The sequence below is a fragment of the Halichoerus grypus genome, chromosome 6, assembly GCF_964656455.1.
Source record: "Halichoerus grypus chromosome 6, mHalGry1.hap1.1, whole genome shotgun sequence".
Lineage (NCBI taxonomy): Eukaryota > Metazoa > Chordata > Mammalia > Carnivora > Phocidae > Halichoerus > Halichoerus grypus.
Genome location: NC_135717.1, coordinates 47,581,125 through 47,607,155, shown reverse-complemented (window position 1 = coordinate 47,607,155; position 26,031 = coordinate 47,581,125). Strand labels below are relative to the sequence as shown.

Sequence of the window (26,031 nt, the reverse complement as noted above, 5' to 3'; positions counted from 1 at the left end):
TAGAGAAGTGTTTTTTCCAGATTATATATGTTTACTACTACCACCTTCCAGTCTCCTGCAGTGAAATGCACATTTTGACCAGCCTCCTAGGTGATTCTGATGTATGCCCTTCATTGGTTTAAAGGAAAAAGAAACCAAAAGAAAAAAAGAGAAAGCATTCCAAGTTTTAGTCCAAAAATTTTCTTCCCACTGGTAATACTTTCAGTTCAATTATATTTTCTGTTTGGTAATTCTCTCTTATAATAAATTATTCAAATGTTTTTCCTAGTTCCCTACTAACAGAGTATTACGTTAAAAGTGAGGATCATCCAACAGTGCTCTGATGACTCAGTGTGTCTCTTATGTTGAAATGGTCAATATGTTTGTTAAAATAACCAGCAGTCCACACAGATAGACTGGAGAGCTTTATTTAAACTCAGAAAAGAAGTATTTTGAACCGTTCTATTGTGTGAGCAAGTGTCAGTAAGCCCAATGATGTAATGAGTTAGCTTCAAATTTCAAGTGTGTACCCATGAGGGCCTTTGAGAAATTTAGCCCAGAAATACTCTGGCTAAATCAGAGAAGCTGTTTTGGCATTACTTGGCTTCATTTAGAAAGTCTTAGATTCTTAGAATAGAGGCCTAAGAATAAGACCATTCACGTTTTCTCTTAAACATGTTTTCCTGCTATAATATATCCTCCCTACAAAGTCCTTATTGAATTTTGATTAATAAAATTTTTAGCCTGGCTTACTTGTGACCACCTAGTACCTCTGTTACATTCACGTGAAGTAGCAAATACAGAATCACTACAGTGACTATAGCATTAAGTCAGAAGAATGAATTTTCATGATCAGCCACTAGACAGCTAATCTAAATCAGGAAAATGACGATAAAGAAGCAAACTCAAAATGCATTAATATGAAATAAGCCCCGATTTCTCTCCCATTTGAGAATTAGATGTTCAGAATAATGATACTTTTAGCTGGAGCTAATCTTGAAGAATCCTGTCTGTATCAAAAATTCACGGTAACCTAATGAGAAAAGAACACTGTGAAAAATGTCATGCATAAGCTCAAAGACTCAGTTCCTTGCAATTCCCAGTGAGACCTGTCATCTGAGGTTTTATCAGCAGTGAGCACCAACACTGTAATATCTTCGGCCCTTTTCGCTTCCTTGAATGGAGAGAGGGAAAGAAGCTATCTGTGAAAGACATGGATTAATAGGGTTGAGATTGACAGATAAAAGTCCTAGATTTCAAGAGACCTTCAGTGTGGAAATCAGTCTTGAGACAGGTATTTTTTTTACCTCTTGGTAACCATGTTGAGTAAAGGGAGAAAGAAGAAGTAAAAGATCACTAAGGGAATGTTTTGCATAATTGGGAAGGCTTAGAACTCCAAAATTTATTTAGCAGAGCAGTTACGTTTTGCTATGATTTTTGGTGAACATGGTTTAAAGCGAAGGAGTAAAACCAAAAAGCTAACTTACGTGTTCCCTTTCATCTTTATTTTTTTGTTGTTATTTTCTAGGAAATCATCGTGAAAATTATAACCAAAAAACTCGGAGAGAAATATCATAAGAAAAAGGGTGTTGTGAAGGTAAGGACGGGAGGCTGTGAATGGAGTTTGTGGAAGGAGCTGGGCCTGGCCGAGTCAAGCCATTTTGATATTCCTGAAAAATCACGTCCTCGGGGCAGGAACATTGTGTCTCAGGATCTTGATGGTTCCATAAAAGGAAAGCTGAATTCATAATTTGTGAGAAAATGATTCCTTTGTGGCCATAGTTTCTATTTCACTTTGGTGTGCTTTCTTACTGGGGCAAATAGCATGTATGAAATCCCACTGGCACAGCTTAAACTCGCTCGCTCTGCGTGCCTTGCCAATCAGTGAGACACATCCTCTTTGTTAATGATGGGCAAGACAACTATGTCCCCAGAGTTCTAAGGAGGACTTCCTTGTTGTGTTTTGCCCAAGAAACTTTTAGTTGTTCTAGGATTTTAAAAGTTAAAGGTCGACGCTCCAGTCCTTTTCTCTCTTTGCCATTGCTAAATAGTTTCATTCTGGAACCCAGCATTGTGCATGCAGAAATGCCCTTCTATTGTACTTGAAGCTAGGCATTCTTCCTCTCACTGTATTTGTTGAAGTCGTAGTCTAAGATCACCAACCAGTCCTTTCTTCTCTCCAGACGAAAACCTTCACTAAGCCTTGAATTGAATTCTTTATTAGGAAGCATAGAACCACTATATTGTACACGTGAAACTAACGTAACATCGTGTGTGAACTCTACTGGAATTAAAAACGTAATAAAATTTTTAAAAAATTAAAAAGAAGCCTAGAATGAATAGTCGTATATGGAATCTATAAAATAGTGTCATTTATAGAAGGAGTTACAGTACTTACCTTTTGACTGGAATTTCATTTGTTTTCATCTTGTCTATTTCTGTCCTTTGAAATTTGTGTGCACTTATTTCTGCTATTATAAAAGTGTTGATTTCACATGACAGGAAGTAATTGACAAATATACAGCTGTTGTAAAGATGATTGACTCAGGAGACAAGCTGAAGCTTGACCAGACTCATTTAGAAACAGTAATTCCAGCACCAGGTAAATCTTTTTGCAGACCGTTTAATGTGTATGCTATCGAAATGAGTGATCCCAGCCTTAAAACCATAGTTTCTTGACATTACTTGATAGTTACAGACACAGATTTCCATTCTAGAAATATATAGCTGCCGGTGTAACTGATACGCTTCATTTCAGGTGACACGGTAGTTTGTTTACCAGTCCTCTGTGAAAGCTATTTTGTGGCTGAATCAATTTTCCCTTTCTGGGATTCTTTTTTTTTTTTTTTTTCCTGAAGCAAAACAAACTCAAGGAAAAAAAAATTAATCGTACTACAGTTATTATTAATATATTTCTCTAGCTACCTGAGATAGTAAAGTAAAAGTCTGTATTGTTTTGCTTTTTCTTTTCCTTAACTGTCCCTATCATTTGAGTACTTCCGAATATCTAGCATGAATGCTGCTATGCCTAAGTTGTTTGCCTCTGACCCAGACTTCACAGTACTATCCTTGCTAGCACAGCGATGTTAAACTCTAAAACTTCCGCTTATCGGATCCTTTATGCTTTCCCCCTAAAACAAAACTCACTTTATGGCTTAAAATTTTTTTTCAGCTTTAGTGAGATGTGATTGACACACAGTAAGCTGCACTCATATAAAGTATACAATTTGATCCATTTTAACCCGTGAATACTGTCTTGAAACCATCCCTACAATCGAGATCCTGAATGTACCCATCACCCCCCAAAGTTTTATCACTTTCCTTTATAATTCTTCCCCGCCACCCCTCCACTCCTGCTTCCCATGTACCCCGAGGCAACCACTTGTCTGCTTTCCATCACTACAGAAGAGTTCCTGTTTAGAAGTTTATATGAATGAAATCATACCACGTGTCCTGTTTTGTGGTCTGGCATCTCTCATTAAGCATAATTATTTGGGGTTCATGCATGTTATCAAGTGTATACATAGCTCACTTCTTTCTTTTACTAAGTAGTGTTTGACTGTATGGATGTACCACTTTTTGTTTATTCGGTCACCTTTTGATAGACATTTCAGTTGGTCACAGTTTTTTGGTTGTTGCAAATAAAACTTCCAAGATCATTCATATGCAAGTCTTTATATGGACATATGGTTTCTTTTCTATTGGGAAAATACTTAGAAGTAGAATAGTTCACTCATAGTGGGGTATGTTTAAATTTTTATGAAACTGCCAAACCATCCTATGATTTTTATTTTTTATTTATTTATTTATTTATTTTTAAAAGATGTTATTTATTTGACAGAGAGAGCGATAGTGAGAGCAGGAACACAAGCAGGGGGAGTTGGAGAGGGAGAAGCAGGCTTCCCGAGCCGAAGGCAGACTCCCAATGACTGAGCCACCCAGGCACCCCAATTCTATGATTTTTAAAATGAGGCAAAATGGAGCACTTGGGTGGCTCAGTTGGTTAAGTGTCTGTCTCTTGATTTCAGCTCAGGTCATGATCTCAGGGTCCTGAGATCAAACCCTATGTCAGGCTCTGCACTGAGCATGGAGCCTGCTTAAGATTCTCTCTCTCTCCCTCTGCACCTCCCCCTCTGCTCACACACCCGCCATCTCTTAAAAAAAAAAAAAAAAAGCCAAAGTAAGCTAAAATTTTTTCTGATTATTTCTGGACTGTAGACATTTCCCCTAAGTACCTTCTACTCCTTGCAATCTAAGTTAAAATGTATCCCTTTGACAAATAAGTGAAAAAAACCATGAGGATTCTTAGAATGTTAACAGTGATCAAGGCATCTATAAACTCTCCTTTAGAATATTACAGAGTTCTAAAATGATGAAGAACTTCTAAGAGGGGTTTTGGTTTTCGTTATGTTCATTCAGTGTAGCTGCACTTTGCTATAACAAAGTAGAAGAAAAAAGTGAACATTTCTTTGCATTCAGTGTGATACTCTTTTCTACTGTAGGAAAAAGAATTCTCGTTTTAAATGGAGGCTACAGAGGGAATGAAGGCATCTTAGAATCCATCAATGAGAAGACCTTCTCAGCTACTATAGTCATTGAAACTGTACGTACGTTGACACAAAGAAATTTCTAAATGCTTTAAAAATGTGCCAGAATTCTTTTTCATTGGGTTGGTCTTTGTTTTATTTTAGAGTCTGGGTTTTTTGTTTGGGTTTTTTGTTTGTCTTCTCTCCTATATGGAAATCTGTCAGCTTAGTTTCTGTAATGACTCTGCCATTGTAAAGTATTTTGTGTTCTGATTTCAAAAGAAATGCATATGTGTCTTAGTCCACTCAAGCTGCTGTAACAGCATGCCATAGACCGGGTAGCTTACAAGCAAATGTGCTTTTCATAGTTCTGATGGCTGGAAATGCAAGAACAAGGCACTGGCAGATTTAGCGTCTGGGGAGGGCCTGCTTCCTGGTTCATGTGTCCTCACCTGGTGGAAGGGACAAAGGAGCTCTCTGGGGTCTTATAAGGGCACCAGTCCATTCATGAGGGCCCCACCCCCACAACCTCATCACTCCCCAAAGGCCCTGCCACCAAATACGATCACATTGGGCATTAGGTCATAACTATGAATTCTGGATGGGACACATTCAGTCTATAGCAATACTCATTGTGTAAAACCTGAAAAGGACAATTGAATACAAATAGCTTTAAAAGTTACCCATAATCCCCCAGCCAGATAACTCCCTTTAATATTTTGATCTGTTCCTTTCCAGTCTTGGTATTTTATAAAGTTGTATGCCGTGTGTACAGTTTCACATCCCGACTTTTTTTCCCTCACATCTAATATAAAACTCAATTTGACATGGTATAATTAGTGGGGAATATAGAGTCAGAAGTAATGGGGGAAAAGCCCCAGAGATCAATATTTTAAACAGTCCTCCCCTTCTTTCATAAAGGGCTAGAAGGTAGCAGAGATCAGTAAAGTAATTTCGGGAAATCTGATGTGCAATTCAAAGTGTTGATTGACAGAACGGATGGCTCACTGACAGGCCTGGGAGCACGGCCCTGTAAGGCCTGAGACGTCTCCTGGGGGAAGGAAGGGCCTAAAGCGGGCTTTTCCCCCCGGCCACCTAATGCATTTTGGAACAGCAAACGACTGTGCTGTGCCTCCAAATGAAATCAGTTTTCACACCCAGTACCGTAGCATTAGCATTTGGGGGGTTAATAGACCCCTTGGAGAGTCTGATGACCGTCCTGAGCACTCTCTAGAACTGACAGGTAACTGCCCAGTTTCATGCATTGCGTTAAGGGGTTGTAGGCACCTGAACCCAACACTGGACTGCGTTTGGAAAATGGTGTAGGTCCTTATATGAGGGAAACCACATTTAAGTAAATTGAGCATTTTTTTTTTCTGTCTCTGACAACATGAACTTAAAAACTGGCATTCACGAACATAAACCATAAGGGAAGGAAAGGAAAAGGCGTCTCTCCTGGTACTGAGAAATGTACCGATCTGACTAAATTCATAGATTGAGTTTTTTTTAAAAACTCGGTCAGTTTTTCTCTCAGCCAGCATAAGGTCATGGAACATCTCATATTTCCTTGGCAAAATGATTCTCCTGCACTTTTTTAAATGCATAGTCCTATCCAAATTAGATCCTGCTTCAATTCATGCTTTCATCTCAGGGAAATGCAAAACAGCTAATCACTGCGGAGGGCATTCTAGGTTCCGTCCAGATCCCTTTGGGTCACAGTGTGTGGTTTTCATGGGCCTGTTCCTTTCCTCCCTCGCTGTGACCCGAGCGGCTCCTCCTTCCTGAGCTTGTGTGGCACACAGAACTGCAGTGAGGCAGGGCCTGGGAGGGCCCCGCATGGAAGGCCTTCTTGACTGCAAAGCAGCATGTACATTTCAAAGGAGAAATCCACCTACTACTTTTCTTTTCTTTTGCAGCTTGCCCCCATTTAAAAAATAATCTTTTGTGCCCGCTTCAGCATCGCATATGCTAAAATTGGGACGATACAGAGAAGATTAGCATGGCCCCTGCGCAAGGATGACATGCAAAAAATAATCTGTGTGAGCGTGTGTCCGTCCACTCGTCTGCGTCCCCATGGTTCCTTCACATCATTGCCATGAAACACACAAACTTTCTAAGGGATTTCTCCTGCTATTTTTTATCATTTCTGACATCTGAAATTGTAGATCAGTATCAAAATATTTGAAATTTACTCATTTATTAAGCAGATTTTTAAGTAGCTAACAAATCGTTCAAAAACTGTCTCAGCCTTTTAGCCTGTTTGCCTAATTAACTGAGGGACTGGCTCCCTTCCCATTCCCCAGCTTTGTAAAAAAAAAAAAAAGAGAGAGAGAAAAGCGAACTTGACCACAGGCCTTTGTACTTGATAATGAAGGATTCAGCCCTTTGTCATGCTTCATCTGGGAACTTACTTCCTTTAAATACAGTCATTGTTACATATTAAAGGAGTAGCATTTTAAAAAGGATTGTTAAGGGGAGGTATGATTCACAATGAAAAACACTGAAACCTCACTTCAAGGTTAGAGTCATCATCATCATCGTCATTTTATACTTTGCAAGAGAGAGGACCAGCTTTCAAATTTTAACCGAAAGATTTAATAAGAGCCAAGAATTATTGAGCTCATATTCCTATCATGTTCCAGATACTGTTTTAAGCACTTTATTGACTTGTTTCTATTTCCCAACAGCCCAGGAACCTAGGTCCTATTATTAATCCCCCCCTCGGGGATAGTGGGGCACCGAAGGCTCAAGTCACTTGTGCAGGTGGGATCTGAACTTGGTCAGTCTGGGCTCAGGACCCACATTCGTGCCTCTCTGTTCCCAGGCTGTATCCACTTTTGTGACAGGTGTTCTTTCCCAGTATCTAGTTTAACCCTTTTCCTTTCTTTTGGATACGAACAGAAAAAGCAAATACATTTGAAGTTGGGCTCATTTTCGGTAATAAAGACCAGCCGAGCTGTCAGAGCTAAACTAGACAGACATGTTTGAGGATCTGAATTGCTTAACATACTATCTGCTCTTGAAAAAGAAACCCCCAAATGGCACAAACACGGTAGAATTTAACTTCTCCTTCTGAAAGTCCAGGATGGGTATTCTTGATCAGGAAGATCAAGATGGGAGCTTGATCAGCTCTTCTCGGAGGGGCGATGTGTGAGCCCAGGATTTTTACAGCTCGTGTCTCCACCACCTTCAACAAGTGGCTTTTACAGCTGCCGTGTGCTTCACACACGCCAAGGCTGAGCAAGGTGGGCCGCACGCGAGGACCGCGTGCGTCACTTCCGTTCCCCTCTGTGGCCGCACGCGAGGACCGCGTGCGTCACTTCCGTTCCCCTCTGTGGCCGCACGCGAGGACCGCGCGCGTCACTTCCGTTCCCCTCTGTGGCCGCACGCGAGGACCGCGCGCGTCACTTCCGTTCCCCTCTGTGGCCGGGGCTCCATCTTATGATCACACCTCCCCACGCGGGGAACCGGGGAAAAAGCATCCTGGGATCAGAGGACACACGGAGCTGCCAGCAGGTCCCTGCCACAGCATGTAGTGATGACACATTTCACATGTCATTGAAGAAGTCACTGCACTTCGTGATGAGGATGCCCTAGAAAAGTTTAAAATTCAGAGTCGCAGAGAAACGTTAGCTACCGTACTGGGGTTCCGGGGGTATGGAAAAGGCGCGTTTGGATCTGTAAGCGTAGTGTCATTTTCTTGTCTTTTAAGTCCCTGTGTGTTTTTAATCTTTTTTTTTTCCTATTGTTTTAACTTGTAGGGCCCTTTAAAAGGACGCAGAGTTGAAGGAATTCAATATGAAGACATTTCAAAACTTGCCTGAGTTTGAAAATTTGTTAACACATTAAAATCCTAAAGCATCAAATTGGTGTTCACCAAGACATTATGAGACTCTACTGTGTTAGGGTGTTTCTTTTGTATAAAGCAGATGGATTTATTTAAATACTACTGTATAGTTGTTCAGCTAAGCTTATAGAAAAATCAAATTATGTCTCACGAAGTATCAAAACAATGTAATTTTGTTCTCGTTGTTTTTGTTTCCTTTGTAATATTTCCTTAATGATTTTTTAATCTTCATTAAAAGAATGTTACTGTACAGTGTTTTATATAAGACTATTTAGAATCATACAGTTAGAGGAAATCCTTCATATACTGTATATTTTCTGTAGTAAAGTTGCAAACTATAAATATAATGACATTTTAAAAAGTCAGACTATAAATAGAGTCACTAGAGTCACAGCGTTATTATAGAGATAGAGCTCGCACACCATACAATTTTACCCATTTAAAGCGTACAATTCAGTGGTTTACCGTCTATCTACAGAGTCGCGCACCCATCCCCGCTATTTACTTTTAGAACATTGTCATCACCGCATGTGCCCATGGTCACTCCCTGTCCTCCCTCTCCCCAGCCCCTGGCCACCACCAGTCTACTTCCGGTCTCTGATTTGCCGTTCTGGACACTTCGTAATCACACAACATGTCTTTTTATGACGAGCTTCTTTGACGTAGCATCATGTTTTCAAGGTCTGTCCACGTCGGGCCACGTATCAATACTTCACTCCCGTTTTCTTGCTGAGCGATAGTCCACTGTATGGGTAGGCCACATTTTTAAAATCCATCGGTCAGTTGGTGGCCATTTTGGCTGTTTCTGCTTTGGGGCTATTCTGAGTAATGCTGCTACATGAACATTCAGGTACAAGATTTTCTGTGGACGTACGTTTTCAGCGCCCAGGAGTGGAGTCGCTGAGTCTCACTGTAACTCATGGGATACCGTGTTTAACATTTTGAGGAACTGCCAGACTGTTCCAAAGTGGCTGCACCATTTTACAATCCCATCAACAATGTTGAACTATACATTTTTTAGCAATAGAGCAGTGTATTACTTAGGGATGCAAAAGATAGGAAATCCACCTCCTAGTTGGGTTATGAAAAAAAAAATATTTTTTAGTAAATGAATGTATAGGTCACAGGACAAAAGGAGCAGACCTTAGCTTCCAATGGGGTTCAGAGTGTGAACAACCTTATTGGGGCTTGGTCTCCGCGGCTCTTCCTTTTTTTGTGTTGGCTCCATTCTCAGCCCCTCACACCTTTCTCCCACAGTTCAAACAGAAGACTGGAATTGAGTTTTAACCAGTCCACATTGGGACAGATCACTCCAAGTGCAAGGGTTGGAATATACTGATTGGCCAGACTTGGGTTGTGTGCCAGCCCCTAGGCCAACTCTCTTGGATATAGCATCAGGGAGAGGTGAGAAATTCTCTAGCCAGAAGCTGGGAGAATATATGCTGGTGAACAGAAACAGAAGACTCAGCGTAAGACATACTAATAGGATGATGGCAGTAGCTTTGCCAACACAATTCTTCCAGGAGGAATTCAAGTGTTTCTGAACTAACTTGACAGCATAGTCACACGAAAAGGAACTGAGTTTCGGAGTTGAGCAGACTTGAGATAGAATTTTGGCTGTTCTTTTCACCAGCTATGTAATCTTAGAAAATATCATGTTCTTGAATTTCAATGTTTTTAATATACGAATTGTCAAAAAAAAAAAAAAATGTGTCCCTCTAGGGTTGTTGTGAGAACTACAGAAAATAATAGAAAGTGTCAGATGTGGTGGTGGGCGTAGGTTCAGTAAATGGAGCCACACGTCTGTGGCCTGGCCTGGTATTAATCTGGCCCGAAGAATTTCAGGAGGGAGAAGGTTCTCCCCGATAATAAAATGGTAAATAAACCGCGACAGATTTCACATGCCTCCCCCAAATCTGTTTGGAATCACCTCCCTGGTTTTCTTCATAGGAAAAAATATTTCCTCTCTGCCTCCCACATTTTTATTCTTTTCCCCAACATCTTCCTGAAATTATCTTCAGAATGAAATAAAGTGGCATAATTGAGGTGACTTTTAACTTTTAAAAATCTGAAGCACAAAAATATGATTCTAGGTGACAGGACATTTTTTCCCATAAGTTCTTAGAGCCCAGTAGTGGTTATGTTACACAAAGTGACTGCAGACACCTAAAATCAAGTTTTATATGGACTCTTTGTTTCCTTTTTAAAGCATCACAAGCTACTTTTCTTTACATAGACTTTTTTTCCCCCCCACAGGAAAATTGAGCACAAGGTACAGAGATTTCACATCTATCCCCTGTCCCCACACACGCACAATCTCCCTCACTATCCACATCCCCCACCAAAGTGGCACATTTGTTAATAATGAACCATGATAATGATTGATGCCTCATCATCATCCAAAGTCTGTAGTTTATATTAGCATCACTCTTGGTATTGTACATTCTATGGGTTTGGACAAATTGATAATGAAATGTATTCACCATTATAGTATCATACAGAATACTTTCACCAGCCTAAAAATCCTGTGATTTGCCTATTCATCCCTCTCTCCCCACAATTCAACCGCTTGGCAACCACTGAATTTTTTTTTTTTTTTTTTTTTGCTATCTCCCATAGTTTTGCCTTCTCCATAATGTCATATACTTGGAATCATACACTATGTAAACTTTTCAGATTGGCTTCCTTCACTTATATGCACGTAAGTTTTCTCCATGTCTCTTCATGGCTTGATAGCTCATTTCCTTTCAGCGCTGAATAATATTTCTTTTTCTGGACGAACCACGATCTACCCATTCCCCCACTGAAGGACATCTTGGTTGCTTCTAGATTTTGTCAATTATAAATAAAGCTGCTATAAACATCCATGCGTAGTTTTTATGTGGACATGTTTTCAACTCGGGGTAAGTGCCAAGGAGCGCAATTGCTGGATCATATGGTAAGAATATGTTTAGTTTTCTAAGAAACTGCCAAACTGTCTTCCACAGTGGCTGCACCATTTTGCATTCCCACCAGCGATGATTGAGCGTTCCTGTTGCTCCACATCCTCACCAGCATTTGGTGGTGTCAGTGTTTCGATTTTTGGCCATTCTGATAGGTGTGTAGTGGTATCTCATTGTTATTTTAATTTGCAATTCCCTAGTGACATATGACATTGAGCATCTTTTCATGTGCTTATCTGCCATCTGTGTTTCTTTGGTGAAGTGTCTGTTTAAGTCTTTTGCCCATTTTTTAATTGGGCTGTTCATTTTCTTATTGTTGAGTTTTAAGAGTTCTTTGTGTGTTTTGGAAAACAGTCCCTTATCAGATAATTCTTTTGCAAATATATTTTCTCCCAATACGTGGCTTGTCCTCTCATTTTTTAGAAAGCTATTTTTCATCATATCACTTGAGGTCATATCAAATTATTGGTAATAGTGTCTTGGGAAACCAGATTCCCTGAGTTTTCTTCATTGGGCATGCCATTGGATCTATTGCCTTCTTTGCTGCTTTTCCCCTTGTCTACTTCTGTCTATCCATTTTTGCTGTCATACTTGAGTAAATTCATTCAACAAACATTTACCTAGTGCCTCTGGTAAATAAGTCATTGCAGTAAGTGCTGGAGATTAAGATGTGAGAAGCGGGTATAGACCCAAGATGCGTGTTATGTAGGAATTGACAATGTTCAGTGAACTGATATTCAAATGAAATGATTGACAAGTAAAGAGGAACTTGATAATCTAGGGCAGCAACTTAAAAATCCACCCTAACTTTGCTGGGCCTCAGTAAGAGATTTCATTAACTAATATCAGCATACACCTCAGTTCCTACTTCACTAAAATAGAATCACAGGATTAGAATATGAATCAGCCTTGATTGTTAAATTGGTTATAGGATTGACTGAAGTGCCCCCCAGAAACATTAAGTGAATAACTGAATCATTATACCATTAAAAGGAGACATCCTTGATTTTTCTTTCTCCTACATGGATAGCCCAGAAAAAGTCACTCCTGTAAACTTGGCCAGTGTGGAAAAAGTGTTAAAAATAATACTACTAAATTCTTACCGCATTTTTATGTACCCAGCATACATGAGCATTACTTAAGCATTTTTATGTATTCCGGCAGCCAGGTAACTTTTACTTTGATCTTAGTGTCTTTGGAATGACATATCTCTTTCAATTGGGATAAGGCTGAAGTTAAAATGCCACTTTTTATGGTATTAAGTGATCCTATAAACATGTACAATGATTTGCATATCTCACACCAGTAGGTACTAAAATAACTCCTGATTTATAGTTCATTTTTACTATACATTGAGACAATCGTTAATTTCCTTTTCATCCCAGTTATTTCTTTGGATTGCCAATTTTCCAACTCTTAGAAAATTGATTTTCAGTAACTTAAAAACACAAGTAAACATATAAACTTACGACAGAGATGCAATCTGAGACCAGAGGCTGTTTTTTTCAAACATGGGCTCTAATTTCCCTGACAATAAGACATATTTGCTTGGTTTAATGGAAACCATTTAGATTGATACTTACAAAGTGCTTTGAAGCTAGGCTACAGAAGTCCTAAAGATGATTAATATATATGACAGATAGCAGCTCTGTGATACCCCAACTGAGATTTAAGTTGAATACCACTACTCTATACAAAATTAAATACTGATCAATTCCCAGTGGGTTACAAAGTGCTCCAAAGAATAAGAAAACATAATATAGGTAATTGTCAGGTTATTTTCCTTTATTGCTGAAAGCATAATACTTTCAGAAACTAATCAAGAGGTAGACAGTGGAAGAGTTTCCTCCTTTCCAACTATCCCTGTTAATTTGGTTCTTTCATTTGAAATTCAAAATTGATTATTCATTTGTAACTCTAATTATATAGAGAAGGCATATTACTGGTCTCAATGGGGACATGTGGACAGTATGAATACAAGTTTAGTTTTATTATTCAACACACCAGCTATTAATAAAGATTTTAATAATTTGAATAACATGGATTTGACTTTAAATCTAGTTTATTTGATAGAACCCTTGTTCAATATCCTGCGTATAAATGCACAGCCCAAGATCATCATTATTATTTTTAAAACTACAGAGCACATATAAAATACTAGGAATCGATCTAAACTTATATATCTAAAGGTATAAAAGTCTTAAAGGCATAAAAGTCTTAAGGTCCAAATTGTTACCAAGTAACAGAATTAATTATAAGAACCCACTTTTGAAGTCTGTGTTAAATATTAGCATTTTAAGATCAGTATGTTTGAAACAGAAAATGGGAAAGATGTCATAGACTTTTTTAATGTATCATAGGTAACCATAGATGAAGCTGAAAACCAATGCCATTTGCCTCTTTAGCACTGGGGTCACCTTTGGATTCTAGAAATATCACATTTCTTTAATATTTTACAATTAGGTCAAAAGATAATCACTTGATTGTTCAAATAGAGGTTGGGTGTGTCCAAAAAGGGAGTTTTGTGTACTTTCTAAAATAAAAATGACTTTTACTAAATTATGGAGAGAAAGCTTCATAACAATATAACTTTAAACCTTTTTTTAAGTGCAATTTTACCACTTTGGCCTTTGGAAATATATCCTTATTCTAGGAATTGATTTTTAAAGGGCAGTTAGAAACAAAGGAAAGTACAGACTTAAAATGAATCCAACTGGCACCATATCACGAAGATCCACTAGATTAATGTGGACGTGATGAAGACATCCGATTAGTTGTTTATTTATTCTGCCTTATAAATGTCATTAGCCTTTTGTTAGGACATAACTTGCTAGTCAAATTTATTTTGAAACGAAGTCTAATCATACAAGGTTTAATAATGTAAATGGCATTACTCTCAGACAAAAAGTCTACAAGGAATACTCAGGAAGCCTCCGCGTTCAAGATCATTAAATCTGTGTGAAACATGTGGCTTCCAGAGAATCTGGAACTGTGATTGTCTACAGATTCATAGTAACATCAACAGCCATGTGAGGTAATGTCCGGAGCGATTTTACATATGTGAAGAATTTGGGAGCAACACCATCTCTGAGGTGACCTTGGGATAATGTCAGGGAGGCAGACCTGTTAGGAGAGATTGTAATTTAATAAGCAGACCCCTCCCATTTGTATCATATCTTATTTGGAGAATGGCTTTGCGAACAGAGAGAGGTTGGTGAACTAAGGCCTTGTGACAGTGTATTTTATGTGTCAACTTGGCTGGGCCATGGGGTACCCACAGAGTTAGTCAAACATGCTTTTGGTGGTTTCTATGAAGGTGTTTTTGGATGACATTTACATTTAAATCATAGACTGAGTAGAAGAGATGGCCTTCCTGAAGTGGGCCTCATCCAATCAGTTGAAGGCCTGTGTGGAACAGAGAGGATGACCCTCCCCCCAGTGAGTGGGAACGCTCTCGCTGACTGCCTGTGGATTTCATCTGCAACATTGATTCTTCCTGCCTAATGGCCTTCAAACAAAAACATCGGCTTTCCCTGGTTCTCCTGCGCCATGCCATCGGTCAGCCCACCCTGCAGGTTTGAAACTACCAGCATTTGTAACAATGGGAACAAATTGTTGTAATAAATCTCTCTCTCTCCCTGTGTGTGTATTTAAATATACACACACACATATATGTGTTTCTCTTTCTCTGGAGCACCTGACTTACACAGGCTTCATGGACTAAAAAGGACTTCTAAGGCCAACGCTGTGGAGGGAACCCTTGCTAACCATATTGGGCCATCACAGGTACCTTGGCAAGTCTATCCCAACAGCTGGTGACAGGGCTTTAGTATTTATAGCCACAGAACAGTTAAGATCAAGGAACTTCCCTGTTCTTACTCGATGTTCGCCAAATCACCTTCTCAGAAATGAACATCCCATGTACCTGACAACGTAAAAATGTACTCAGCCTGCAAGGTTGAGGACCTGACACTCGAGAATAATAGAAATCATCACAGTAAATGCCAAATGTAGGGCTCTGTCCGGAAGCCAGTCTGACTCGCCAAAGCAGCTCTCCTTTGCATGACCTTGATGAACACCTCTTAACATCGGAAAACTCAACAAAATCCTAACTCTTCTTTGCAAAGTGTTTATTTTTCTTCAGATGTATTAACAGGTTTTAAAAACCACCATGATGTCTGGTTAGTGTTTTAATTATTCAGACCAAAGAATGACTGCAGGGAAAAACTGTACCTACAGATAATTTCCAAAGCCATCAATCTTTAAGGCCTTTTGAGAAAGCTATAAAGCTGAGGCACGAAGTAATCCTTGTAATGCCCATCGATGAAACCTTTTCCACTGTTGTGCACAAACCAACAGGAGACCTCCGTTCCAAACACTCTATCTGTTCGGTAGTCTTTCTGCAGACCTCTGCAAGGAAAATGGTGCGTATGGTTAGGACACAGTCCAAAGCTTGGCCAGTCTGCATATCTGGAAAGGAGACACGCTCCGTCCCTTGCTGTTCTTTGTAGCACGTTCCTTCTAGGGCCATATCCGCTCGCCCCCACCCATCCGCACTCTCCAAGTCGTATGGAACATCATTATCTGGGGCTTGGTGTTGGAAGGACAGGGAATAAGCAGTGTATCCTTAGATAATTCAAATAACCCTTTGGAGATTGACCAATAGAGACTTTTCCAGCAAGGTGAGGAGTGCAAATTAACTTTCAGTTGGAAAGAAGGCGGGAACCCAACACTGGAGTGCTGTGGGCTAACCTCACATGTCACCTGCAGGATGAATCCAAGATGCCCCCCACCTCCCTGGGTGGGTGAGAGTGCTATGTAAGGGCGATGCCGGCTGTTTCTGAGAAATTCATGCCTTTCACTTAAAGGACAAAGAAGCCAATGATTTAAAAAGTCATAGGGCCTATTGTCACTAGTGAGCTTTAGAATATATACAATAGTGCACGGCCCCAGGTCAGCTCAATTTCAGTTATGCGTCACTAGGTGCTTGCGGTAGATGAACTTGAGGCCTAACAGTTACTTTTGTCGTTAGAGGATAGCAGATGTGCGTTCACCAACCCCAGATAACTGTTCTTACTGTGATTACCTGTGCTCACCGTTGCTTTATCAAACACACTCACTGATGCCCATTGGTAACTCACTGGTCTCCAGTGCTCCGGAATCAGGTGAGTGGTATACTCACTAAGAGCTCATCTTTTGTTCTCTTTTGTTTTTTAAAGATTTTGACTTATTTATTTATTTGACAGAGAGAGAGAGAGCACAAGCAGGGGGAGTGGCAGGCAGAGGGAGAGGGAGAAACAGACTCCCTGCTGAGCAGGGAGCCCAAGGCAGGGCTCCATCCCAGGACCCTGGGATCATGACCTGAGCTGAAGGCAGACGCTTAACCATCTGAGCCACCCAGGCGCCCCAAGAGTTCATTGTTGTACTTCACAAAGCTACGTGTGGTGGTACATATGGCTTAATTATGACTGCGATTTTATCGCTTACTTACATAGAAGCCAATGACATTTGTATGCAAAGAAAGTCATTTCTGGGGTGCCTGGGTGGCTCAGTCGTTAAGCGTTTGCCTTCAGCTCAGGTCATGATCCCAGGGTCCTGAGATCGAGCCTCACATCGGGCTCCCTGCTCAGCGGGGGGCCTGCTTCTCCCTCTCCCACTCCCCCTGCTTGTGTTCCCTCTCTCACTGTGTCTCTCTGTCAAATAAATGAATAAAATCTTTAAAAAAAAGTCATTTCTTATAAAGCAAAGTTGATTGCTTTGTAAAAACTCTTAAAAGGCAAAAAAAAAAAAAAAAAACCCACCTGCTTTAAGATGCTATCAGATAGCACAGGGGAGACTACTGTCGAGGACTGGGAGAAATTGAAAAGACTGATAAGAATGTTACACTCAGAATGCTTTGCGATATGGAATTCTCACTTCAAAACGAAGCATATGGATATGGTTTGCATGAGAAAAGCTACACAAAAATACATTGGGTAGATTCATGCTCAAGAAGAAGAAGAAGGCTCCAGTCTTAGGTAAACATATCCATTCATTCTCTAGCACTGTGGTTCACAGGTATTTTTTTTTAAAGATGTATTTTGAGAGAGAGCGAGTGGGGGGAGGGGCAGGGGGAGAGAGAGAGCATCTCAAGCAGACTCCGTGCTGAGTGAGGAGCCTGACTCAGGGCTTAGTCCCACGACTCTGAGATCATGACCTGAGCGGAAACCAAAAGTCGGACGCTCAACTGACTGAGCCACCCAGGCACCCTAGTTCACAGGTACTTTTACGATTTCCTCCTTTGATCAGCTTTTTCAGTAATCCAGCTTGTGTCCATAGGGCTAGTAATGCTTGACGGTGAGACCAACAGCTTAATTGTCCTCGGCCTTTTATGGTACCTATTTGTCTAGCTAGTCCTTATTTGCATTTAGCCTGGCCCACCTGTGGCGTCATTATGCAAACGTTGTGTATGTGTCTCTTCCTGATGAACCGTTCAGTCTGACATAGGTAACGCTTGCAAGAGCTTTTCTTGCTTCTATGATACTGTGTGAGTTTAATCCCGGGAGGCGTGCTCTCCGTTACTGTTGTATGCCTCCAAGGCCTACCTGGTGACAGTCAGCGTGTATCCCTTCACTTCCATGCTCGCCTCTGGCTTCTCGGGGACCTTTCCCGGTCGTTCATTGAAGATACGGATCTTCGGCTCATGCATGAACTGGCCTAGTGAGACAAAGTCCAGACGCTGATTTACACAGAACCCGAGGGTAAATAAAAAACCAGTCTCATCATCATTTGGCCCAAGCTGCATTTCTGTCCACCCCTTCCCCAGAATTTCTGGGGTAGAAAGACATATTGAGAGGAGAAGGGCAGAGCGATGGAAGGGATGGGTCCTTCCCAAGAGCAAAGCTGGGCTGCTCGAGCCACAGTCATCTCACATATGAGGCTGACCTACTGGACAAGAAGTGGATCGGAACGCCCGCCCTGATGACGGGGTGAGCACCTGCCACATGGCTTAAATCGCAGGGACAAGGTTTGTGATGCCACATGCTTAAACTGGAACCATTCCTTAAAAAGTAGTAGGGAAAGTGGACCTAGATACCCTGCTTGTTATCACAGACTTCCAAAACCAGTTCACCTCTCTTCAGTTAGAAAAAAAACATCTTCCATGTAAAATTGAAAGTGTATATCGCTTCTCTAACCTTTCGCCCAGTTTGTGAGGATGAAATCCTGGTTCGAGGAAAACCTCACCTGCCACAGCAAATGGTCTTGGCTAGAGCATCACCGAGTCCCCCTGCCCTGCTCTGTCGGGTTGCATGAATCATGTTTGTTATCTTCTGTATATTATGAGCTGACATCAAAAACCCTGACCGGCTGGGGAGAGACTGCCCCTCCCAGGGCCAGCCAGTTCTGAAAGACAGCGGAGGACTCAGGAGCATGCTATGATCTGCATGTGAACCATCCCAGGGCCAGACCTCCCCTACCTGGCCTGTGCGACCCGGAAGCATTCCAGGGCCAGGGGCCAGGTAACTAGAGACCACCCAAGAGCCCAAAGCCTGCCGAAATGATTCAAGCTAGCCAACCCGGAACTACCCTGCTCTGCTTTGTCTTCCCACAGAAACTCAGGAGAGGCTCTGGCCTAAACCTGTTGCTTTGGGTCCCTGACTAAAACCTGGCCTTCTTCCGTGGCCCTGCATGGTGGGCCATGCCTCTTTGTTTCTAGGGGAACCTGAGTGACAATAAATGGTTCTGTCAATGGCATTGGCCCCTGTGTGTCCTCAGTCCCCTGTATAAATCAAGACCCAGGCACAGAGCATGGCCCCAACCTGTCCTTTGAGTCCAGACCCATCACTGTCCAAGTTCTAACCTCCAAAGTTGCTCGAGACCAAGACTCACTTGCCAGATGGGTGATAAACACCGTACCTATTAGTCCATGTGCTTTAGGTGAAAACTTGTTTGTGGGGGGAATGTAGATCCCCAAAAAGTCTACATTGATTGGATGCTTCTTCCAAACGCGATGGAGTAAAACAGAGAAGGACATGTCTTTATCCACGGTGATAGTCACAGTTTGCTCCTTCTTCACAGAGACAAGCACCCTGGGGCAAAAGGCAAAATGGAGTCAATGTTTCTAGAACACACTGTTTTTAGGAAGCCATTCCTCCCACCGTGAACCTGAGCTCGCCATCCCGCCCTGGACAATCCCACGAGTATTCTAGGCCCTCTACAGCACTTTTCATTACAGAATGTTGTTTTTGCTCCTGGCTCCGGAATTCTGTCAGTTTATGTTTGTATAAAAGCAATGAACAGGTAATCATGGGAAAATATGACTCATAAGACACAATCGTAGTGTTTCCGGGCACACTCCGACATGGAGTTGGCTGGGGATTTTTGATGGATTCATTCACTTATCCGGCACGTCTTTATCGAGTCCTCACTACATGCCAGGCCGCAGGCTGGTGCTGAGACACACAGTGGTCAAAAGACATGGACTCAGCTGCCGGGGGGCAGGGGGCAGAGGGCTGAGTAGGCAACAACAATCAATCTGAACCTCGACTTCTTCACATTTAAAATGATGACTGTAAGTTCTGCGTTTCGATTACGGATTTCTGGATCGATTTGTGTAGTCATGTGTGGAGGACAGACCCGCATCCGGACATGACAGTACTCGCCTCTGATTAATGACACGAGCTGTGTCAGACCAGGAAAGGACAGACACCCGAGAGCCCCGACTCAGGGTGATGGTCTTGGTGCTGATCTCTATTTTCATGTCTTCGCTTTGTAAATAAAATCCCAGTGTTCCAAAATAGGTGCTGAGTTTTCCATTCTTGGGTTTCTTAGCACCAATGAGCTGCCCATTGACCAAAATCCCTGGAGAAGAAAACACGCTTTTTTCTCTCTGTGCGCCATTTTTTGGCACATGCGGGCACCATTATTCAAATTTACAAAACTTGACAATATGGGAAAATTATTATTATTTTTTGCTTCAGGACTTACATAACATTTTTTTCCTATGCAACTTTCACTTTGTTACTATGTCTTATTATACTTTAAATGATTTATATCACAGCAAGATCTGCTAGTTCATACACAGTTTCTTAGCTATTCTAATTCCCTTAGGAATATATTTATAATTCATTTCTCACTAATTATCAGAGTTTGAAAAGTACAGGACTTCTTTTATGGGAAAGAAAGAAATCCCAAGTAGTGACAGTGAAACATGACAATGATCTAATTGCCTATTTCAAATATAGCATCTTTTTATTTTACCTGATTCTGGATCGGAAACAAGGTTGAAAATCTTTCCAGGTTCTGAGTCAATATTGAAACAAATATTCTTTTCATTTTTTGGTAGGTAAATGATGAAATGTGGGTCATTTTCAACTGGAAAATACACAGAGAAAATGAAATCAAACAAAATCATAGAAAGGAAGGTGACATTGAACAGTACTTTATTCCTGAACATCTTTAACTTAACAAGAACAAATATTTATGGTGCTTCTACTAGATGCTAGGTTCTGTTCTAGGCGTTGGGGACCCAGTGGTGCAGACCCATTGTCCCTTCCCCATGGAGCTTCCGTCAGAGTTTTATTATTTTACAAATATAGTGTATACTTATTCTGAAACTATCACATATGATCTAGGCTAGAGATAAAAAAATGAATAAGAAAGACACAAAAGGGGTGCCTGGGTGGCTCAGTCGTTAAGTGTCTGCCTTCGGCTCAGGTCATGATCCCAGGGTCCTAGGATCGAGCCCCACGTTGGGCTCCCTGCTCAGCTGGAAGCCTGCTTCTCCCTCTCCCACTCCCCCTGCTTGTGTCCCCCCCCCCTTGCTCTCTCTCTCTCTCTCTGTCAAATAAATAAATAAAATATTAAAAACAAAGAAAGACACAAAGAATAAGAAAAGCACACATACACATCATGTATACGTATATATACTATATGTGTGTATATACATACCGTGAGTGTTGTATAGATAGAGAAAAAGATGTGTGTTTTTTTAAGTAGCTATACACAAAACATAAAAATAAAGGAGACATAATATTATTTGTTGGCATACAGATGGATATTAATCAATTCCAAGAGCAATGAAGCATCAAGCTTCTCTCAAGAAAGAACTCCTTTGCTACTGGACGACCTTATTCTGACTGATCTTTCTTGTTTGTTTGTTTGTTTAATCATTCAACAAATAGTTGGTAAGAAAAAAACCCAACTATGTCCAAAGCACTGAATTAGGCAATGTTTGGTATAGCTACAAATAAGTCATGGTCTTATTTATAAGACCTTCAAGAAAGTCACAATTTAATGAAGGAGTGACCAAGATTCTCTCCTTGACCAAACTCCACTTAGGTTCCCCCGACCTTTTCAACAAGGCCTCAGCTTTTGGACTTACATGTTTGTCTCTGCATTGTCCAATTTTAGCAAGAATCCTAGCAGGCTGGCTTAGCTAGAATCCCCACCTGCCATACTGAGCACCCTTGATATCTAACTGGGTTCCTCATCCCCCACCGCCCTCCAGGTGACATCTGATCGCCTGGCTGCCTTCAGCAAGAACCCTGTTAGGTCGGTTTGGCCAGAATCCCCCTTAATCCTGATGTTTCCTCTGAGTGATTTTGCACCCACTGCCTCACCCTGTCCTTGTCTATAAACTCCAACTTTGCCATGCTGTATTTGGAGCTGAGTCCAATCTTCTCCACCCAACTGCAAGACCCCATTGAGGGGGGTCCCCATACCCATTGTAATGGCCCCCCTTGAATAAGGTCTTCCTGACCTTGCGTGCTCTAACGAATATCAGGAATAATTTTTTTCCTTCACAGTTTTTCTTCATTGAGACAGACACACCCACTGAGGGAAGAGAGAATAAAATAAATGACAAAAAAATGGCACAAGTGCAACGCTCTGAGGGTAAAGATGAAGGGTGACCAGCCCCGCCTGGCCAGTTGAGAAAGGCCTGGTGAAGGAGTTCACACAAAACCTTGAAGCTAGGAGAGGCAAAAGACACAGAAGAAACAGAGATTTTACTCTGAGTACACAGCATGGAGGTATAAAAGTTGGCAAAGTACCTCAATGTAACTAGGGGATGGGCTCTTGAAGAATGTAGAAAAAGACCAAAAATGGGGGTTGTGGAGATGGGTGGAGCACCACACCTAAGAATGAAGCTTTAAGTTGGGGAGCTATTTGTAGTTTTTGAGAAAAAAATGGGACATGATTTGACTTTAGGGAAATTACTTGTCACAGTATAAATTAAGTATTGGGAAGTGGACGTGGGAAGATCAGTTAGCAGCTAACGCAGCAGTAACCCAGGCAAGAGATGTTACATTGAATGGGAAACAGGACGGATGGGGGACGGAAGATTCCAGAGACCGGTGGGAGAATCCACAATGTCAGGTAACTGAGCGCAGAGGAACAATTCAGATCTGCCAGGCTTCCCGCCTGAGTCCCTCAAGGCCCCGGAGACAGGAAGGTCTGAGCTGTAAGAACCGTAGTGGTCGTCTTTTCCAGATTAAAATGAAAGACCAGGCTTCCATTCATTGAGAGGCTATTGTCTTCTAGATGTTATCACAAAGTCCCATGCAAACATTAACTCAACTAATTCTCTTCGTATCCTCGCAGAGGACAGGTCACCTGCCCGAGGTCACATTACAGAGTTAGTGCATGGCAGAGCTATGAGCAAAGCCAAGCTGTCCGATGACAAGCCCATTCTCCCACCTGCTCTGATACGCTCGTTTACGTTCATGTGTGTGTTTTGGAACATGAAATGGAAGATAAGTGAATGCAGAACAGGAATACAATCTGGTACTTCTTTGCACCCCTCACATTACCAAACTCTCGTGGTGAGGTCAATAAATACTCGGTGAATTGATTTTGTGTTGAGCTGGGCACTAGAGGGCATCATTAAAACACAGAACAAAGGTTCTCATCTTTTTCAATTAAAAAAATTCATTTTGTGATGATAGCTTCTTCCTTTACACAAATAAGGTGTTTTGAAATATTTTTTGAAGGACATAGCTTTTATTAGAGATCATCATTGATTTTGCCATTTTAATTAACCAAAATCCCACTAATCAGACCTGCTGGTAGGTAACCACGAATCAACTACTGAACTGGTATCACTCTAGACAGCAGAAACGTCATATTTAGGTGAGTCTGTGTAGCCTTACATTTAGATCAGGTTGAAGGTAGATTGAGGGCTCCCATGACTAACTTCATAGATTCCTGAGGACCTGGTGTTTATGAGCTTCCACAAGGAACTAAGGTTATAACCACCCTGCAATTTATCACCATCTCCATTTTACTGGTGGGCTCACTGAGACCTAGAGAGGTCCCAGAGTCTGGCCCACTGTCACAGGGGCAGAGTCTGACCCCGGAACTGTCTGACTCTCAAGACCTTGTCCCTTTAACTGCATCATACAGCAGACTACGTACACTCAGAGGAAGCACTGCATTCTTACTGGAAAGAATATAAAAAATGAGGTTAGCTTTATCTCTACATGTTTCTACAGAAGCTTCGTCTTGCAAAGCCACAGTGTGAGGGGCTCACGCACCTGTCCTTGCCCTTGTCTCTTGCTCTGAGAGCCACTCGGCACAGGAAAGATGGCAATTTTGCCAGCACTGTAACCTGACCTGTGGATGCCCTCCCCACATGTGCAGTGTGTAAAGTTAAATTACCACTGCTGGCCGGAAGCTCAGTTCAGAGCCCCTCATGAAGCTCTGTCCTCGGACGTGCCAGGTAGGACAGGGGAGGGACCTCCGGATAAAGCATTGCCGCAGATGAAAGAGCGAAAAAGCAAATCACTTTTGGCCCACAAAGAATACTTTTAGAGACAAGCCATAGGGGTGAGTTGCACTCGCTCTAAAAATTGAATCGAAGTCCTATGTTTTCTCTGTGCCAATTTGGTGCTCTGTAAGTGGTGGGTGTACAGTCTTGAGAAATCAGTTCTGACAGTCAGAAATGTTCTTGCTAGGAGATTCTGTGTTCCAGGCAGCCTAGAAAAGCTGCAAGCTTCTAGGAACATCAGGAGCTACTCTGCTATTGAAATTTCAGATAAAGGGCTGGTATCCAAGATCTAGAAAGAACTTCTCAAACTCAACACCCAAAAAACAAATAATCAAGTCAAAAAACAGGCAGAAGACATGAACAGACACTTCTCCAAAGACATACAAATGGCTACCAGACACATGAAAAAGTGTTCAAAATCACTTGTCATCAGGGAAATACAAATCAAAACCACAATGCAATACTACCTTACACCAGTTAGAATGGCAAAAATTAACAAGGCAGGAAACAACAAATGTTGGTGAGGATGTGGAGAAAGGGGAACCCTGTTGGTGAGAATGCAAGCTGGTGCAGCCACTCTGGAAGACAGTATGGAGGTTCCTCAAAAATCTGAAAATAGAGCTACCCTATGACCCAGCAATTACACTACTGGGTATTTACCCCAAAGATACAGATGTAGTGAAAAGAAGGGGCACATGCACCCCAATGTTCATAGCAGAAATGTCCACAATAGCCAAACTATGGAAAGAGCCAAGATGCCCTTCAACAGATGAATGAATAAAGAAGATGTGGTCCATATATACAATGGAATATTACTCAGCCATCAGAAAGGATGAATACCCACCATTTGCATTGACCTGGATGGAGCTGGAGGAGATTATGCTAAGTGAAATAAGTCAAGCAGAGAACGTCAATTATCATATGGTTTCACTTATTTGTGGAACATAAGGAATAGCACGGAGGACATTAGGAGAAGGAAGGGAAAAATGAAGGGGCGGAAATCGGAGGGGGAGACGAACCATGAGAGACTGTGGACTCCGGGAAACAAATGGAAGGTTTCAGAGGGAAAGGGGGGAGGGGGATGGGTTAGCCCGGTGATGGGTATTAAGGAGGGCACGTACTGCAAGGAGCACTGGGTGTTGTGTGCAAACGATGAATCATAGAACACTACATCAGGAACTAATGAAGTACTGTCTGGTGTCTGGCCCAAGCTGATTCATACACAAAACTCTCTTCTCTCAGTGGAGGTCAACCATGCCTATAGAAGTCACCTGGTTTACCAGGACTTTTTAATTTTATTTATTTATTTATTTATTTATTTATTTATTTATTTTACCAGGACGACTTTTAAATGTATATAAATAAATGCTCCACAGGATTGCGATCCAGGAAGCCAGGATGTGAAAGCAGTGGTAAAGGTCTCTTACCTCTCATCACATGTGGGGGAGGAGTTGCCTCGAGCACTTGAGCTCCCAGTACAGGCATTGGGATCTTCGGTGTTGGGGAAGGGTTGACCCAAGATGGGACTGAACTCGGAACAACCTTGTTTCCATAATACAGGGCACCTGTATAGAAAAACCCATAGCCATTAGTTCCCATGGAGATTTCTTACAACTTCAAGTATCTGTGTTACGCAGACCCTAGAGGTTCTCGGCTATGGTTTTCTCCCATTAATTTTATTCCAGAACTTTCTCTGTTCCCGCTTTTCCTGTTTTTCCACTGTGGGGCCTGCTCGAGGGCTCTCTGCAGAGTCTGGGCCCCGGACTGTGGGATCTGCCCCACAGAGGCTGGAGAAGGGCCCCGCGTCTTCAGCCCAGGCCAGGGAGATGATGTCCAGGCCAGCCCCTGGAGAAGTCCTGGATTACAGCCGCCTCGGCCTGGGTCCCTTCCTATTGCCTCACCAAACAACAATCTAAACAATTCAGTTTCTCAGCCAGCTAGTTTCCCCTGCTGGTTATAGCAAGTTCATTTTGCTTTCTGATATACAGG

General features: G+C 41.6%; 2 protein-coding genes and 1 non-coding gene across 3 annotated transcripts in view; 2 read left to right on the top strand and 1 right to left on the bottom strand.

Annotated features, from left to right (window-relative positions):
- Positions 1-8,602, top strand: part of KIN (Kin17 DNA and RNA binding protein) — a 30,348-nt gene extending 21,746 nt beyond the window's left edge. The window contains exons 10-13 of the mRNA XM_036114359.2: positions 1,508-1,576; positions 2,482-2,581; positions 4,482-4,582; positions 8,267-8,602. Coding sequence (XP_035970252.1) covers positions 1,508-1,576; positions 2,482-2,581; positions 4,482-4,582; positions 8,267-8,329 — 333 coding nt within the window. The 3' untranslated portion in view covers positions 8,330-8,602. The remainder of the gene's footprint in view (positions 1-1,507; positions 1,577-2,481; positions 2,582-4,481; positions 4,583-8,266) is intronic.
- Positions 6,454-6,556, top strand: LOC118549773 (U6 spliceosomal RNA). The gene has a single exon (XR_004924223.1). It is a non-coding gene; the product is annotated as a U6 spliceosomal RNA (small nuclear RNA).
- Positions 8,603-14,003: 5,401 nt separating the features above from the next.
- ITIH2 (inter-alpha-trypsin inhibitor heavy chain 2) overlaps positions 14,004-26,031 on the bottom strand; it is a 36,162-nt gene continuing 24,134 nt past the window's right edge. The window contains exons 16-21 of the mRNA XM_036114366.2: positions 25,470-25,607; positions 20,535-20,648; positions 19,937-20,135; positions 19,191-19,363; positions 17,879-17,990; positions 14,004-15,704 (exon numbers count right to left, since the gene is read on the bottom strand). Of these exons, the coding sequence (XP_035970259.2) occupies positions 15,557-15,704; positions 17,879-17,990; positions 19,191-19,363; positions 19,937-20,135; positions 20,535-20,648; positions 25,470-25,607 (884 nt within the window). The 3' untranslated portion in view covers positions 14,004-15,556. The remainder of the gene's footprint in view (positions 15,705-17,878; positions 17,991-19,190; positions 19,364-19,936; positions 20,136-20,534; positions 20,649-25,469; positions 25,608-26,031) is intronic.